The 16,700-nt window shown below is 37.1% G+C and overlaps 1 protein-coding gene across 1 annotated transcript in view; it reads left to right on the forward strand.

The window, feature by feature from the left end:
- TECRL (trans-2,3-enoyl-CoA reductase like) overlaps nucleotides 1–16,700 on the forward strand; it is a 1,073,904-nt gene that overhangs the window by 509,250 nt on the left and 547,954 nt on the right. Inside the window, exon 4 of the mRNA XM_044060983.1 lies at nucleotides 8,024–8,127. Within this exon, the coding sequence (XP_043916918.1) occupies nucleotides 8,024–8,127 (104 nt within the window). The remainder of the gene's footprint in view (nucleotides 1–8,023; nucleotides 8,128–16,700) is intronic.

Genomic DNA, 16,700 nt, shown 5'->3' on the forward strand with positions numbered 1-16,700 from the left:
CTGAGGAGCACGGTGTAAAATGCCAGGGGTGGGAGACAGAAAAATGCGTCATTGTCCATATTTAATTCGGTCTGATGGATATTCTAGTACTGGTTTGTTAATTATTGTGACACTATTTACATATATGCATTAATATTTCTAAAACCAATTGACTTAATAATTTATTCCATGGCATTGGATGAGACCTAAGATGATGTTGAAGAAATGTTGTTGGTATTTGCACTGTAAGACGTATATCTTGAGGTATTCGGTGAAATTTACATTTCAGTTATGCAACTAAAAAACTTTTCATATTTCTAGAAGTACCTCAACAAACAAGCATTCAAAAAGGAACTTCTTGCTGACACATGAATGCTCAAGTCAGGCTGAAAGAAGTGCTCTAACAGTGCATGTCTAGCTTATGCAGTTTCCAAGCTATGAGAAAATGTTTGCTGAAGTTTAGAGAAGATGGTAATGTATTTATTTATTTATTTAGTTATTGACACTTGTTAACCGGGTTTGTCCAACTGGGCTTGTGGCCCATTTTCAGTGGAGATCCGAGGAGAAAAGCTCCAGTAGTACATTTAAAACAAGTACAATTTTAAACAATATTGATATAATAGCAGTTATAGCAAAAAGATTCACATATGTTGGGTTACATGCATAAAGTTAAAGTTGCATTAAAAAGAAGCTAAGTAACAATTTTACATTGATATAGTTCAATAGGTCAAACATAAACATTTTTTGTTTGTATAAAATTATGCAAATGCATAGTAGACACGTTGGAGAGAGAGAGGTGTAATGAGGTACTAAGTATGGTCATTTTGAAGGTATATAAAGGGAAGGAAGACTAGGTAGGGTCATGGCAAGGGCAGGTTCTGGAATTGAGAAAATAAGCTTTTAGTTCATTTTTAAAGTGTAAGGTGTGGGAGATTGAACGTAATTCAAGGGGAAGTTTGTTCCAAGCATGAGCAAGGGAGTGTTTGTAGAGTAGTTTGCCTACTGACCTTTCTGGGTGGTAGATATCAAGTAATTGTTGGTTAGAAGTATGGAGGGTCCGGGATTGGATGTAGATGGAGACTACGGAAGATACAGATAGACAGAAGGCGGGTTTATAAAGAATAGAGTGTAGCATATGAAATTGATAAGATAGCAGAAATTGGGGAAGTTCAAGCTATTGAAGAGAGTTTAAAGAAATGCAGTGGTGTGAGTTGTATGGGGAGTTAGTAATGAATCTGGCTATTTTATGGTAAGTCTGTTGGAGTTTGTTTAGAGTGAAGGCCTGTATATTGGTAAGAACTGGGGCGGCGTATTAGGGGGAGGGGAGGAGGACTGCCTGGCCCAGGGTAAGTCTAGATTCAGGTGTTAGGAATTTTTTGTTCCGATATAGCAGACGTAGTTTCTGGTTTGTTTTTTTTTATACATTGGAGTATGTGTAGGTTGAACTTTAGTTTGGCATCGATAATGACCCCTAGGAGTTTTGTGTGGGTGTCAGGTTGGATAGTTGTATTGTTAGAAGATGTAATAAAAAAGGAGGTTTGGTGATGAGAAAGAGAACGGGGAAGGAAAAGTAGGAATTTGGTCTTTTTGGGATTTAGGATCAACAGGTTGTGAGAGAGCCATTGTTCAGTGGATAGTAGGGCCTGTTGGGTCAGGGAGTGTAGTTCAGGAATGTTATTTGAGATGGATATAAGTGTGGAGTTATCGGCATACTGAATAAGGAAGGATTCTTTGCATGAGGTGTAAAGATCATTGGTGAAGATGTTAAACAAAAGGGGTCCCAAGATGGAGCCTTGGGGAACACCAGTGGAGATGGGAAGGAAAGGTGAGGAGGATGAGAGCCATTTGACAGATTGTTCCCTGCCAGATAGGTAACTATTAAACCAGGCAAGTGCGAAGGGGGATAGGTGGAGATTTGCGAGTTTGGATAGTAGTAGAGGATGAGAGACAGTATTGAAGTCTTTGGAAGAGATCTAGGAAGAGACAGGAAATGAGTTTATTGTTGTCTAGGGCCTCTGCAATGATATGAGTGAAGGAGATGAGGACAGTGGTGGTGCTGTGGTGAGGACGAAATCCATGTTGGGTAGGGGTAAGTAAGTGGTGTGTGAGGAGGTGATTGAGAAGCTCTGAGTGAATACATTTTTCTAATATCTTGGAGAGGGGGGACAGAATGGCAATGGGTCAGTAGTTTGAGGGGTCAGTGGAGTTTCCACCTTTATGAAGAGGGATAGTGAAGAAAGATTTCCAAAGAGGGGGGGGCAGTTGATTCCAGAATAGATCATTTAATTAGTATAAATATAGGATAGGCAATTGAGTCAGCAGCAAGTTTGAGGAATGTAGGAGATAGATTGTCAGTGGAAGGAGAGCAAGGTTTTAGTTTGAGTAGTAGAGATTTGATGTAAGTAATGGGAACTGTCTCAAAAGAAAACAAAGTTGCATTAGTGGGATTTGGAGGGGTGGGTGTCAAAGTAGTGTTTGGCTTAGAGGTTACCAGATTTTGGATGGAAGAGATAACGTGTTTATTCAGGAGGGTAGCTGTTTCCTGAGAGGAAGAGTTAGGGTATGGGGAGGGATTAGAGGGCTTTCCAGGATAGAGGATGTTGTTGAGAGTTGACCAAAATTTTCGAGGATTGGATTTGTTGTTAAGCTGAGCAGAGCTATAGTATAGCTTTTTGTCATTAGTTGTATGTTTTTTTGCAAGGTTCCTCATTTTCCAAGCATGATCTCTTTGTTTCATAAGGGACCTAGTCTCTTTGGAGAGCCAGGGGAGCATGATTTGATTTTACTCTGATCTTCCTAGAGGGAGCTAAGGAGTTTAGAGTATTCATGAAGATGCTATTGAAAGTGCTTACAGCATCGTTTAGGGGGAGGTGTTTTAGGATGGACCAATCTATGTTGTGGAGAATGGAGTTAAATTGGGATGAATTGAAAGTCTATAGTTTTTGACAGTCTTTGATAAGGTGGGGTTTAGGAATATGGGAGTAGTGTCTTAAGATGGTGGTAGGGAGATGATCACTGAGGGAGTCAGGTAAGGTGGTGGGATTGTGGTATTGATGGGGCAATTGGTAAGGATCCAGTATATGATGGAGCTGGAAGTGGAATTTTTATGGAAGCGAGTGAGAGATGTTATAAGTTGGTGGAAGCCGTATAGGTGGATACTGAGATGGGGGGAGTTAGTTGTGAGTTTGGACCAATCAATGTTGACATCACCAAGGATAAGTGTCTCACATGGTATGTTATGGGAGAACCAGGATAGGATGTTTTCAAGAATGGGCAGATTGTTACCAGGAGGAAGGTAAATAGAGGCAATTGCAAGTTTTTTTGTGGGGATTCAGATGGCAGTTAAGGATGATGATTTTAGCTGGGAGGAAGTCAGGAACTGGGGAAGGGTATGGTGAGAGGTTAAGGTTGTTTGAGTAGAGGATGGCCATGCCACCCCCTTTTTTTACAGGTCTACCAGATCAGAAGATATTATAACCTGGTGGGAGTATTTCACTATTTGAGATTTGTGGCTTGAGCCAGGTTGGGGTATTGAGAGCTATCCATGAGTGCAGCTCAGTGACTTTATTTGCTAGACTCTGAATATTCAATGAGTAAATAGTTAAGTATTTGGATGGAGATGATTGTTGTGACTGAGGTTGGTGACTGTTAGAGGAGTAAGATAAGGGCAGTGTAGAGGTAGTTTTGGGGAGAGAAGTGGGGCCAGGGTTGCGATGGATATCTTGAGGAGAGAGTGTGTAGTAGATGCTAGATGGAGTTTGTATAGTTTTTACTTAGCTTTGTAGGAAGCTTTAAAAACCTGTATTATGGATAGTTTATATAGACTTGAGGAAGAGGTAGTAAAGAGATTAGGGGAGATAGTAAAAGATGAAGTAGTTGGATATATGTTGTATGAGTGAGAAGTTGGTGAACATGGGAGTGGGTCAGAGAGAGTGGAGTGTTAAGAGGTAGAGATAGAGAGAATAAGGAGTAGTGTAGAAGATATTAGAAAATAATACATGTTGGAATAAAATATGGTCAGATAGAGTAGGTAGAGACAGTGGTATAGAGGAAGTGGTGTTGAAAAGATTGACATATAAGTAAGGTGGTTGTGGTGATAGGCAGGAAGTGGAATTGTAGTGGCTAGTGGGACAGGAAGGGGAGGGATAGTCAGGTATAAAGGTAATTGTAATGGGGTGGGTGGGAATGGGGGTAGAGTAGGGGAGTAAAGTGAGCCCAAGCGTAGCGAGGGCAAATGGAGTGGGGCTAGCACCCTGGTCAAGATGAAGTCATATAAACAATCAGAAAAAGATAGTGAAAAACTAGCTGGAGAGACAAGGATATAAAGATTCTAAAGGTATAGTCACCGGAAATAAAATAAAAGGTAATAAAATATGAGCAGAAATAAGTTTACATGGCCTCGAGCTACACAAGTAATTTACTTGAAGCAAACCCAGTGCTGTATGGTTAAAATAAGCTATAATAGAGAGGGGCTTTGGAGGGGGCGAGAGAGGTACTACTAGCAGCTAAAAGCAGGGGAAAAAAAAACATTAATATGTAAGAGTCTGAAGACAGTAAAATAGGGCAGGTGCACTAGGAAAGGCAATTATGAGTGAAGCTAGAAATGAATTCAGGGGAGGGTAAAGTACAGAACAGGAGAATATGCACAGAAACAGTATGAGGATAGTGGGTAACCAAAGAGAAAGGACAGGAGCTGCTGACATCTGCTTTTCATGGTGACTGGCATTGTGCATTATAATACATTACAGTATTGTTGTAAAGGCTGTGGATGTCCTGACTATTGCCACAATAAAGAAAACTTTTCACTGCTAACACAGGTTCATAAGCAAGTACTAATCTAACTACTCTTATGGACCATTTTAAGCCAAGCCAGTTTCCCTTTTTGTGCTCAAAATAGCCTATCCTATTTGGTTATTGATAGGTATTACCCATCCCATGGCTGATAATTATATATTATTCCAAATGACAATAAATGGGATCATATCATGTATCATTTGAGGGACGCATGCATGGGTTAAAGCATTTTGAAGCTGCCTCTGTTCATTAGTAGTAAATAGGGAAGTTATGGGGCAGATTTTCTATTTTCTATCCATAGATCTAAATTGTGCTTGAATATGGAAAGGGATGAACTTTGTTTTATGTGGATGAGGAGTCTGTTCCACAGCAGTGGTATCCTCTGTGAGATATACCTCTCCCTCCAAACCATTCTGTTGATGTTACATAAAATATTTAAATCCCTAGACCAAGTACTTCTGATAAAATTTGACTTGTTAATGTGCAGTTAATCATCCATCATTAATGAGTTGGAGGATGCCTTGTACGCCAGACACGTCACCTCTTCTTAGTCTATAGGATACCCAGTACAATGATAGGGCTTTGATTCGGTCCATGTAGGACACATTGTTTAGGCCTTGTAATCTTTAATAAGGTACCTGTGTGGGCATTCCATTCTGTCTGTAAGTCTTTAATGACATGTACCTTTACAAGGTTTTTGCATTTCTTTGGCTTATACTTTTTAATGTTCTGGAATGTAAGATGCACACAGGTGCTAGAGGTGTGGCATTCTAGAGCACTGAGTTGTTAATGAGTTAATGAGTTAAAATGTTTAACATCAGGATCTAGGCATATAACATCAGGGGGATAAGTTTCCATAAAAACAAGATACCTGATTAAGATGAGAAACAAAAAATATAAGAATGGAAGAGAGATCAAATTACAACTTTGAAAACTGAAATAAACAAGCTGGACAAACAGATTGAGTTTAATTAAAATTAAGATTAGGCACAGTGTGAGTCAAGATCAAGACACAATTTGAAGAAAATTTATATAAAGATATTGAGCATAATAGGAAACATTTTCAAAGATACATAAGATGTGGAGGGAGTAAAGACAAATTGATAAACTGCGCACAGATTCTAAAATCTATATTCTCATCAGACACAACAGATTATAGATATATTTGCAAAATCTTATACAAAACAGTTTGGCTGCACAAAAGGGGTGATAAGTTGTCCTAGTAACATCTAGGTGACCTCAGATACTGGAATCAAATTAAATTATATTGAAAAAGAACTGCGCAAACTGGATCCAAACATAGTAAAGTGAGAAGACGGAATTAGTAACAATGACTCGAAAACACTTAACTTATGGTGCCATTATATCTGTTATTCACTAGGTCATATAATTATGGGGAGATTCTGTAAGATTAAATACATGTGCTGATTAAACTTGTCTTTAAGGGAAAGGGGAGTAGGACAAACCCAGAGTCATATAGACCCTTACATCTATTTTCATGTTGTGAAAAATAATGAAGAAGGTAATATTGGATAAGTTATTGTCAGAATTAGAGAGGTTGGGACTTAAAACCATGTATCAGCATGCATATGTTGAAAACAGATCTATTACCACCTGTAACATGTTGTTCTATAGCAATATAATAACAGCTATGAATGAAAAATTGTGCTGTGATGTAATTTATATAGATTTGACTTCAGCATTTGACAGGGTCATACACAAAACACTGATCAATAAATTAGAAAAACTAGGTATTGATGTACTCTTGATAAGATGAATAGCTGCATGGCTTGCAGCTAGGACATGGCAAGTACCATACAGCAACTGGGCAGGTGAAATTCTTAGTTACAGTCAGGGTGACCCACAGGGCTCTGTCCTAAGTCTTTACTTGTTTAGATTGTATCTTTCAGACCAAATTTTTTTATCTGAGGTGTTCTACAGTCTATATGCAGATGACCTAAAATTGGGCAAACTAATTACATGTGTGTATTACAGATATGGCATGTTTACAAAATAACTTGACAAAATTGACTATTTGGGCACAGGAGAATAATATGTTGATAAATACATTGAAAACTAACCATATGAGATTTGTAAGACAGAAATTGAAATGTGAATATTTAATACAGCACACAGTGATTGAAACTGTAGATTCATTTAAAGACCTGGGTATGTGGTTAGCTCTAGCTATGAGTTTTTCTAATCACATCAACCAATTGGTTAATTATAGTTACAGAACTATAGGTTGCATAAAAAGATCCATAAAGTCTAAGGAAATCTAAAATGATGAAGTCATTGTTTGTTAGTTACATTAGACCCAAACTTTAGTATGGAATAACAATATGGAAACCTATAAGAAAACAAACATGAGTAAACTGGAAAGAGTACAGTGGAAATATACCAAGGGCATCCATGGATGTGAAAATTTAAGTTATTATGAAAGACTCAAAGATCTGAACTTGTACAATGTTTCTTATGCATATCTAAGAAGAGACCTTATTCAGGTATATAGGGCATTTACCACCTGTGGGAATGTTTAGGGTTATCAAAATGTACTAGAGAATCAAGAGACAACCTATATAGAAGATTCTATAGGAATGAGAAGTGCACTAATTGGTTCCCTGACAGAGCAGCTGATGCATGGAACAGCCTACCAAATTACATTAAAGCAAGTATTAGTTTAGATATGTTTAGGAACAGCCTGAACAGTTATTACTGGAACAATTGTTTTGGTATATTGGCAAGCTAGAAGGGTGTTAATGCTTGTGCTTGAAATATTTATATGTATGTCTGTATATATGTCATGTGTTTTACCTTTAGGATTTTGCTGCATATTTTATGAAGCTTTGGTTTCTCCTTTTACTGTGTTGTCAGTTTTATGATTACTTTATTGTTTCTTTTTAACTATTAATTTCATCCATTTTTATTGTCACAATGCTTAAGAAAAAACACCTAAACCAATATGAACCTGGAATTAAGGTAATGTCATAGATGTATCATCTGATGTACTCATAGAGTTGCTTCAATCTAAAATTGCATATACATTAAAGAAAAAGCTGTGGCAAGTACCAAATGGACATATTGTGTTCTCATTTATCAGTGTTGTAAAAAATGAAATAGGAAAATCATCTAAAGCAATACCACTTTCTCAATGAGGAATACAACAGAATATATACATTATAAGTAAACTTTAAATGGAACACCTTCACCAATCTACTTCTAATCTACTTTCTTTGTATTTTCCATACAGGTGGGCCTTGTCTGAAAGAAACAAAAGTCATACACAGCCTAGCATCATCATCAATTGTAACACTGTATTCCATAAACATTGGACCTCAGATCAGTTGGATCACAGTAAGTGCTTCTTTTAATGTCATTCAGAAATCTTAGTATGTTTACTAAAAATATTTAATGGCAGTATCTGAAGAATGTAACAATCCCTTATTACTATATAGCTGCTTTCTGTAGACACAGCATGTGTTACCAGTTTATAGAAATGGGGATACTGTAGCAGTCAAATGGCAATCACTGATTTTAGACAAGTAGGGTGAAGTTATTTTCATCTAAGACTTCTAACACACCACTAAAAGCAACATGCATCATCATCATGCTGAAAGTAAAATGTTTTATGAAAACAGATAACTAAAAATACACTTTAAGGGGCTGTATCAAATACAGTAATGGATATACCTGAGGTGATTTCAATTAACTGCATATTTTTTCTTCAGATTTCCTTTCATTTCTGTCCATTATAATGGGATCAAATTTGTAATCTAATAAGCCATGCATCAGACACTTATAATATTTGTGTGGGCAAAAGAAATCCCGTTTATTTATTTATAATTTATTAATTGCATTTACTGATCAGGAAAGTCTGACTGGGCACATCGTTCCCTTTTCAACAGGAGCTCCAAATAATACATATTAGATAAATATTTATACAAAATGTAGAACCCGCCCCACCCTAGCATGTTACAGGTGTATCTACATAGTCCAGTGAAGAAGACATTTTGTAAAAATTTATACATGGTAGTGGGGGGAGGAATAGAAAACTCATTGAATAGTCAAAAGTATTTTGAAAAGAGTAGTATGATAACTTTTCACACCAGAATATTTTCTGTTTTGAAAGAACAGCATGGCTGTTTAATTAAAGTCCTTTAAACATTCTAGGACAGACAAGACTGAGACAACCATGCTGTTTCCTGACTATTGAGATGTATATCCAAGGGCAGGCCTGCAGCAAACCTTAAGCCCACCTCAAAGAACCTGCACTACTAGCGTAACCCTGCTACTATAGTCTGCAGTGCTAAGCAATATTAGTTATACTGTTCAGAACTTGGACAGTGGGATCACAATACGTTGTCTGACCTGCATTAAAATAGCATTTTCTGATGTGATGGGACCCCTGTTGTCTCCTTCCTTCATGTTCAAACACAGAATCACTAATCCCATACTCCAGTCTCAGGGAAAGATAGACAGAGTGCCCAACCAGACTAGATAAACTCCCCATAGAAGTATGCATTATGAACAACAAATGAATGTAAATAAAATAGCTTTAATTTCTATAGCATGTTATCCTTCTGCTCATACACACACACACACACACACACACACACACACACACACACACACACGCACACACACACACGCACACACACACACAGATATGTATCAAGACTTCATTAACTACATAGCAGCTTTAAGGCTTGCTTGTCTTCACTGTCACCATGCACTGCATATTGTGAACCCGAGTCAGTAGTTTTTATTGCCGCTGTAGTTCACTGTATCAGAAAGATTTACAAAATATTTCTGCTATAAAGAATGAAAAAAAAAATCCCCTGAATGCAAATAACACTATCAAAAACAGTTGAGCACTACCATGCCCACCAGGACCCCCATAAAACCTTCCTTATACATGCTAGCTCTATTGCTATCCAACCATGGGGAACCAGAATTGTGTTGGTTGGGAAAATACAGTGCTCACACAAACTGATTTTACATTATAGTACAAGAAAGGTCAGTCAGGGAAATGAAAAAAAAAGGTATCATGGAATTAGTAATCAGTAACTCAGATGTCAACCACATGTAGGGAGGCCTTATAAAACTACAAGTTTGCTGAAAATACTATGTACTGATGAATCTAAACTGCTTTATAAAGTACCTGATGACTTGATCCTGAATTTAAAAATAATACAGATGATTAAGGTTTGTGAACAGATGATGGCATAAATGGGGGTAAGGACTGGGGGTTAGGTGGTGGGTAAAAGCAGGCTATTTTAGTTAAAGTTCAGGTTTATTATAGTGCTTATTTTTTAAGTACTTTATATCAAACTATCATTCAAAAAATGTAAAACAAGTTATCTGATCCAAATAATAACTTAAAAAATATGATGTGTTTTCTTTAAACAAAACTTTAAAAAAAAATTTGTTATAAAAATTGCAACACTGCTAAAGGCAAAGGCTAAACATTTAGAGATTGCTAGATTGCATAATAACAATGTTAATATCGTAACTGGTGCAACCTAGCCACTGATAAGATAATAAGCTGATCTGAGAAATCTTTCTACTGTATGGCTTTTTAAGTAATTCACACTGGGTTACAATATACTTCCATAAAAATGCAATATGAGAAATTAAGTCACAGTAATTTTTGAAAGTATATAGTGAAATTAAATACAAATACAGGTGGTCAAAATAAATTGGTCAATATATAGAGAGCTACAAATAATTTATCCTTTCATAATTTCTTCGTGTTACTTTTTCAACCAAATAATTGTAAGCCTTCTTAGCCAGTTTAAAACAAATAAGTCACCTGAAAAAATGTTATGTATATATCATCAAGATCTATATTTTTCTTTGGAAAACTGCATAGATTCACAGTACACTACAGTAACAGTTAAAGAACTAGCTTTTTTCCCTTTTTTTCTGAACATGTGCCTCATGCCTGTGTGTGTGTGTGTGTGTGTGTGTGTGTGTGTGTGTGTGTGTGTGTGTGTGTGTGTGTGTGTGTGTGTATGTGTGTGGTGTGGTTTAAAAGACACCAATTATGCATGGTGCAGTATATTTCTTCACTTTCTTCAATGATGCATGTAGTCAGATTATATTCTGTTAAATGTACATTAGTGACAGACTGATCAGCAATTCACAGATAATGAATAGCTAATTTATATGTTTACATGTTTTTTTTCTTTTATACTTTTAAGCAAATCTACCATAGAAACAAAAACATATATAAACAAAATATGGTATCTTTTCAAAAATTAAATTTCAGAATTGTATTTGTAAGCAAGCAGGTAGCAGCATTTTGACTTGAGGATTTTTTTAATATTGACACTAAAGCAGTGGCATACATTCTTTATCTTCTTGGAGTTCATAGTGGTTTTGTGCCACTTGCTTGTAGAAAACCATGGAAAGTCATTAATATAGTAGAAAAAAAAGAAATTGGACTTAGGTTCCACACTACTGCACCCTCTGTCTTGCATTACTAATAGTTATGTTTAACAGACACACAACTCAAGGTCACTAATAACTTTTAGCTGTGTCAATTGTTTCCCTTGATAAATGCTTATCAATATTCCCAGTTTGATAAAAAAAAATCAAAAGACATGGTAAGAACTTTTGAAGGAGCATATTGTAGATCAGAGTGTGCAATATATCTTTAAGAGACATTCCATTCAGTGGGCACGTGCATATAGTTACTGAGCACATGCAAGCAAGAGTGCCATTTTAAGTGAGCAGCTAGAGTGAGACCATGCATGTACGTAGTAGTCAGTTAGTTAAAGTTCAATGTTCCTGCCATCCATCCTGATGTGTTTGTATGCAATAAATGACTTAAATGAACACCCATGCCTCATCATCTTCTTAGTAAATACAAGACAAGCAACATGGTGTCAGAAGTGGGATTCAGAGTTACAGCCATGAGGCAACCAGTTAGAAGTGGTGGAATATACACGAGCGGATCATCCAACTCAAATGACTCACAAATAGGTCAGAAACAAATTTCAGGTACTAAAACTTACTTAAATGATTTTTTTCCCCTCTGAATATAAAATGAAGCACTCAGAATGCTTAAAATGAACTTCTTATTAAAGAAAATATGATAAAAATATTCAAAATAATTATGAAAATGTTTGAAACAATATCTGAACCGCATAAAATGTATAAAAAAGGGAAAATGACTGCATTATTTTGCTATGTGCTACTTTTTGCATTAACTAAAGCTATTTGAAATATCCATAGTATGCAAAGTGTTGGCAAGTGTGTGCAGTATTACAGTGCAGTTATTTTGCAAAGTACAGTCATTTCAAAGAGGGTTTCTCAAAGTACAGTATTTCAAAGAATCTGTTGTGCATTTGAATATTATTATAAGTGCCTTGTGTGTGTGCATATTCATACATAATTACAAGGGCTTAGACTGCAGTGTGTTTTATTATAATTTGTCGGCATGGCAGAAGGATTTTGCAGACCCACACCACTTGTGTCTGAAAACAATATTACAGAAAATTGTAGAGTGTTTGAGCAGGAATATGATATTTTCATACAGGCTGCTTTTTCTGACAAAGATGCACACACAAGGGCATTTATTTTGCTAAAATTAGCTGGTTTAAAAGCCATTGAAAGAGATCATTCATTTGTGTATGTACCTGCTGTGTTTGCAGGGGAAGGGAAAGACTGCCATATTGTGGTACAGGCTGAAATACGGGAAGACCCTGAATGCTTAAAATGTAAATTTAGAGGAATGTGTAACCCCCAAACAAATATTACAATGGAAAGGCACTTATTTTACACAAGAAATGAAATGTCTGGTGAAACCTTTGCAGCATATATAACTGACTTGAGAAATAAGGCTAAAACCTGCAGATTTGGTGATGTGAGAGATGAGTTGATAAAGGACAGGCTTGTGTGTGGTATTAATAATAATACAATGAGAAACATTTTGCTTTCAGACAGTGAATTAACATTAAACAGGGTCATTGTGATTTGTCAGATATGCAATCTTACAGAAAGGCACACAAGTATGCTTACAAATGATAAAGCAAGCCTTCCAGTATCTTCTGCAGCCAACGTAGATAGTATGCAGCATGAGGTTAAGAGATACAGGCCAAAGGATGTGGCAACTTCAGTAAAACCCAGATCTACTTCAGTAAGCCCTAAGGTGCACACAGCAAAGCACAGGGTGACTCAGCAAAACCCACAGCAAACCTCATAGTCAACTGTTGTAATCGTGGTGAAAATCATGATCCCAAATGAGAAAAATGTTTAACTTTTGGTCAGCAGTGCCATTCTTGCAATCAGTGGAATCATTTCAAAAGGTTTTGTAAATCAAACAAGGCACATTATTTTATTAAATGAGGGCATACAAATTGGCAAGTTGATCTGTTAGAAAGCTGCACCCCTACTTTTTATGTTGATGGTGTGTCTTTGCTTGGTGAAATCATCAATGCAGTAGATTTGTAGGCAAAGAATGAAATCTTTTGTAGTGTTTGAATTAATGGGAGACCTGTAGAGCTCAAAGTAGATACTGGTTCAAAGTGCAATGTTATGCCAGCAGAAATGTTTGCTAGAGTAAGAGCTGAAGAACATGATTAAGAGGCACATGCAGTCATTATTAGGCCTCACAGACAGTTTAAAATTGGGACTGCTTTCAATTAACAAAGAAGTCCACCATGTAAGCTTGAATAACAATAGCTCAAATTTTGCCCAAACTATATTCTCTGAGGATGCTGACAAACTAGGCAAGCTACCAGCTGTTTACTCCATGAAGTTAGACCCAGAGGTCATCCCAGCCATCAGACCAGCATGGAAAGTTCTGATAGCTATTCAGAACAGGGTCAAGGCCGAGTTAGACAAAATGGTGCAGCTAGGAGTAATTTGACCAGTAGAAGAACAGACTGAATGAGCATCTCCTATGGTAGTATCTCAAAACAAAAGCTCAGATGATATCAGACAATGTACTGATCCAAGAGATTTGAACAAAGCATTAAAAATACCTCATCATCCTATGTACACTGTCGAGGAGGTTGCTTCCCTCATGCCAAATCCCACTGTTTTTTCTGTCTTAGATGCAAAGAGTTAATTTTTGCAAATTTCACTTGACTGAAAATCTTAATTGCTAACCACATTTGGTATGCTATTTGGGAGGTCCAGATTTCTGAGAATGCTATTTGGAGTAAATTCTGCCAGTGAAGTCTTTAAGCATGTGATGGAACACATTTTTTTTTGGTATCTGTGTGCTATTATAGTAGATGATATTCTAGTAGGAGGCGATGGTGAAGCTGAACATGACAGAAACCTCAAGAAAGTTCTGGAAAGAGCTTGTGATGTGAATCTTAAGCTGAATCCTCAGAAGTGCAAGTTCAGACTACATGAAGTTACATATGTTGACCATTTGTTTACTAGTTCAGGTTTACTACCAGATCATTCCAAGCAAACAACAATTCTCAAGATGCCAGCTCCAGGTAATGTTCAAGACTTACAATGTTTTCTTGTCCTGGTCAACTATTTATACAAGTTCATTCCAGATTTAAGCCAACTTTCAGCACCGCTAAGAGAGTTGACACACAGAGATGTAATTTAGTCATGGTCAGAGCAACACCAAAGAGTATTTGATGTCCTGAAACAGAAAATTGCCAGTCCACCTACATTAAGATACTACGATGTTCACAAACCAGTTACTCTTTCCTGTGAAGCTTCTACGTTTGGTCTAGATGCAGTCATTCTTCAAGAGGGTAGATCAGTAGCCTATGCATTGAGAACTCGTACCCAAACGGAGATGCAATATGCCCAGATTGAGAAAGAGCTTTTGGCAATTGTGTTTGCATGTTTGAAGTTTCAGGATTATATTTATGGTTGACCTATCCAGATTGAAACTGACCACCAACCTCTAGTCACTGTTTTGAGAAAGCCAATGCACACAGCTCCTGTGAGATTGCAATGCATGATGCTCAAATTTCAAAAGTACAATTTTAATCTTTTTTAAAAAAGGCAAACTTCTTTATCTTGCTGATACCTTATCCAGATTGCCCAGAAAAAAAAAACACAGAACAACATATTTATTTATTTATTTATTTATTGCATTTGTTTACTGTAAAAGCCCACTGGGCCTGAAATTAGCCCATTATTAATGGAGGCCCAGGGAGAAAAGCTCCACATTTGATTACATACAGAAGAGTTTACACAATAATACAGAGTATATGAAACAGTAGTAATAAAATAATTAATACGTAGTATAATTTTGATGATCATATGGAATACATTTGATAACTACAGTGTCAAATAGTTTTGCAATCATGATTTGAGTATAGGAATAGAAAAGTATAGCTATGTAAGTAATAGTATTAGCAGTGTGAAGAATTTTACTTAATGGAGAAAGTGAAAGAGGCAGAGGCCTAAGGTAGGGATAAAGCAGGCTACAGTGACAACAGAATGAGTTATTCTGGTAGAGAGAAGGGGAAGATAGACAAGTAATAAAGTGGAGAAGAGTAGGATTTAGAGGGAGGGTCAGGTTTTGCGGTTAACTGTCAGGGTGCAGGTGCAAATCCAGTGTGAGGAGAAATTAAGTCTTGAGGAATTTTTTAAAGGAAGCAGGATTACTGATATTCCTGATTGAAATAGGCAAGTTATTCCATAACTTGGAGACAGAAAAAGAATACAGCATTTGGCCAGCTGAAAGCTTGGGTTTGTGAACATTCACTAGCATTTTGTTTTCAGACCTAAGTTGTCGACTAGGTTTGTACATGGTCAGAATGGAGGTGAGGGATTGGCAGGCTGCTGGGTTGTAGTTGAGTTTATGGGCAGTGGTTAGTTGTAGATATGTGAGGTGGTAGGGAAATTCAAGCCAATTTAGTTGCTGCAGAGAGGAGCATTGGTGGGTGGAGAATTTAGCATTTGTAACAAATTTGGCAACTTTGTTGTAGACTGAGGCAAGCTTAGTTTTTAGGGAGGACTGAATATTGGTAAGGATGAGTGCACCATATAAGAGAGTTGGAAGCAGGAATGATAAGGCGGGAGCCTTTTTAGCAGAAAATCTGAGAAAGTGGTTTTGCCTATAAAGGACTCCTAGCTTTTGATGTTTTTTTATGTTACTATAGATATGAAGGTCAAAGGTTAATTTATCATTAATGATGACTCCAAGCAGTTTGGTACTAGGGACAACTTCTATAATAATATTATTTTCAGAGTGAACAGAGAATTCAGATTTGTCAATTGGGTTGGATCTTTTGGGGGTAAATATTAAGAGTTTAGTTTTGTTGGGGTTGAGGGCAATTTGGTTTTGTGACATCCAGGTTTCAGTTTAGGTGAATGCTTTCTGGGTTAGCTGCTGTAGTACAGAGGCAGATTTAGAGAAGCAGATAATAGTAGAATCATCTGCGTATTGGATAACAGTATTGTGGGTGAGAGCAGTATGGAAGTCATTGATGAATATACTGAATAGAAGGGGACCCAGTAAAAATCCCTGGGGTACCCCTGTATTAGTATTGAGGAAGAGGGAGGAGGAGTGCTGCCAAATGGTAGATTGTTGCTGGTTGCTGAGATAGTTAGAAAACCAGTGAAGGTTGGGGAGAGAGATGCCAAGCTTGGAGATTTTAATAAGTAGAAGGGAGTGGGAAACTGTGTCGAATGCTTTAGATAGATCAAGAAAGAGTGCAGAGACTAAGAATCCGTCATCATGAGCTCTGTTAACTGTATCTAGGAAGGAGATTAGAGCAGTGCTCATGCTGTGTCCTGGTCTAAAGCCGTGTTGAGTGGGCGAAAGGAGTTGGTGTTTGACCAGGTGACTAAGGAGCTGCGTATTAATGCACTTCTCAAGTATTTCTGAGATGTCAGAGTTATTGCCCCTTTTGTGAAGTGGGATAACACATGCTTTTTTCCAGATGTCAGGTGTATATGCTTCCTGAATGGACCTGTTAATGAGAATAGTGAAGGGG

Source organism: Protopterus annectens, chromosome 2.part0 (genome assembly GCF_019279795.1).
Source record: "Protopterus annectens isolate FY-2018-M chromosome 2.part0, PAN1.0, whole genome shotgun sequence".
Classification (NCBI taxonomy): Eukaryota; Metazoa; Chordata; order Ceratodontiformes; family Protopteridae; genus Protopterus; species Protopterus annectens.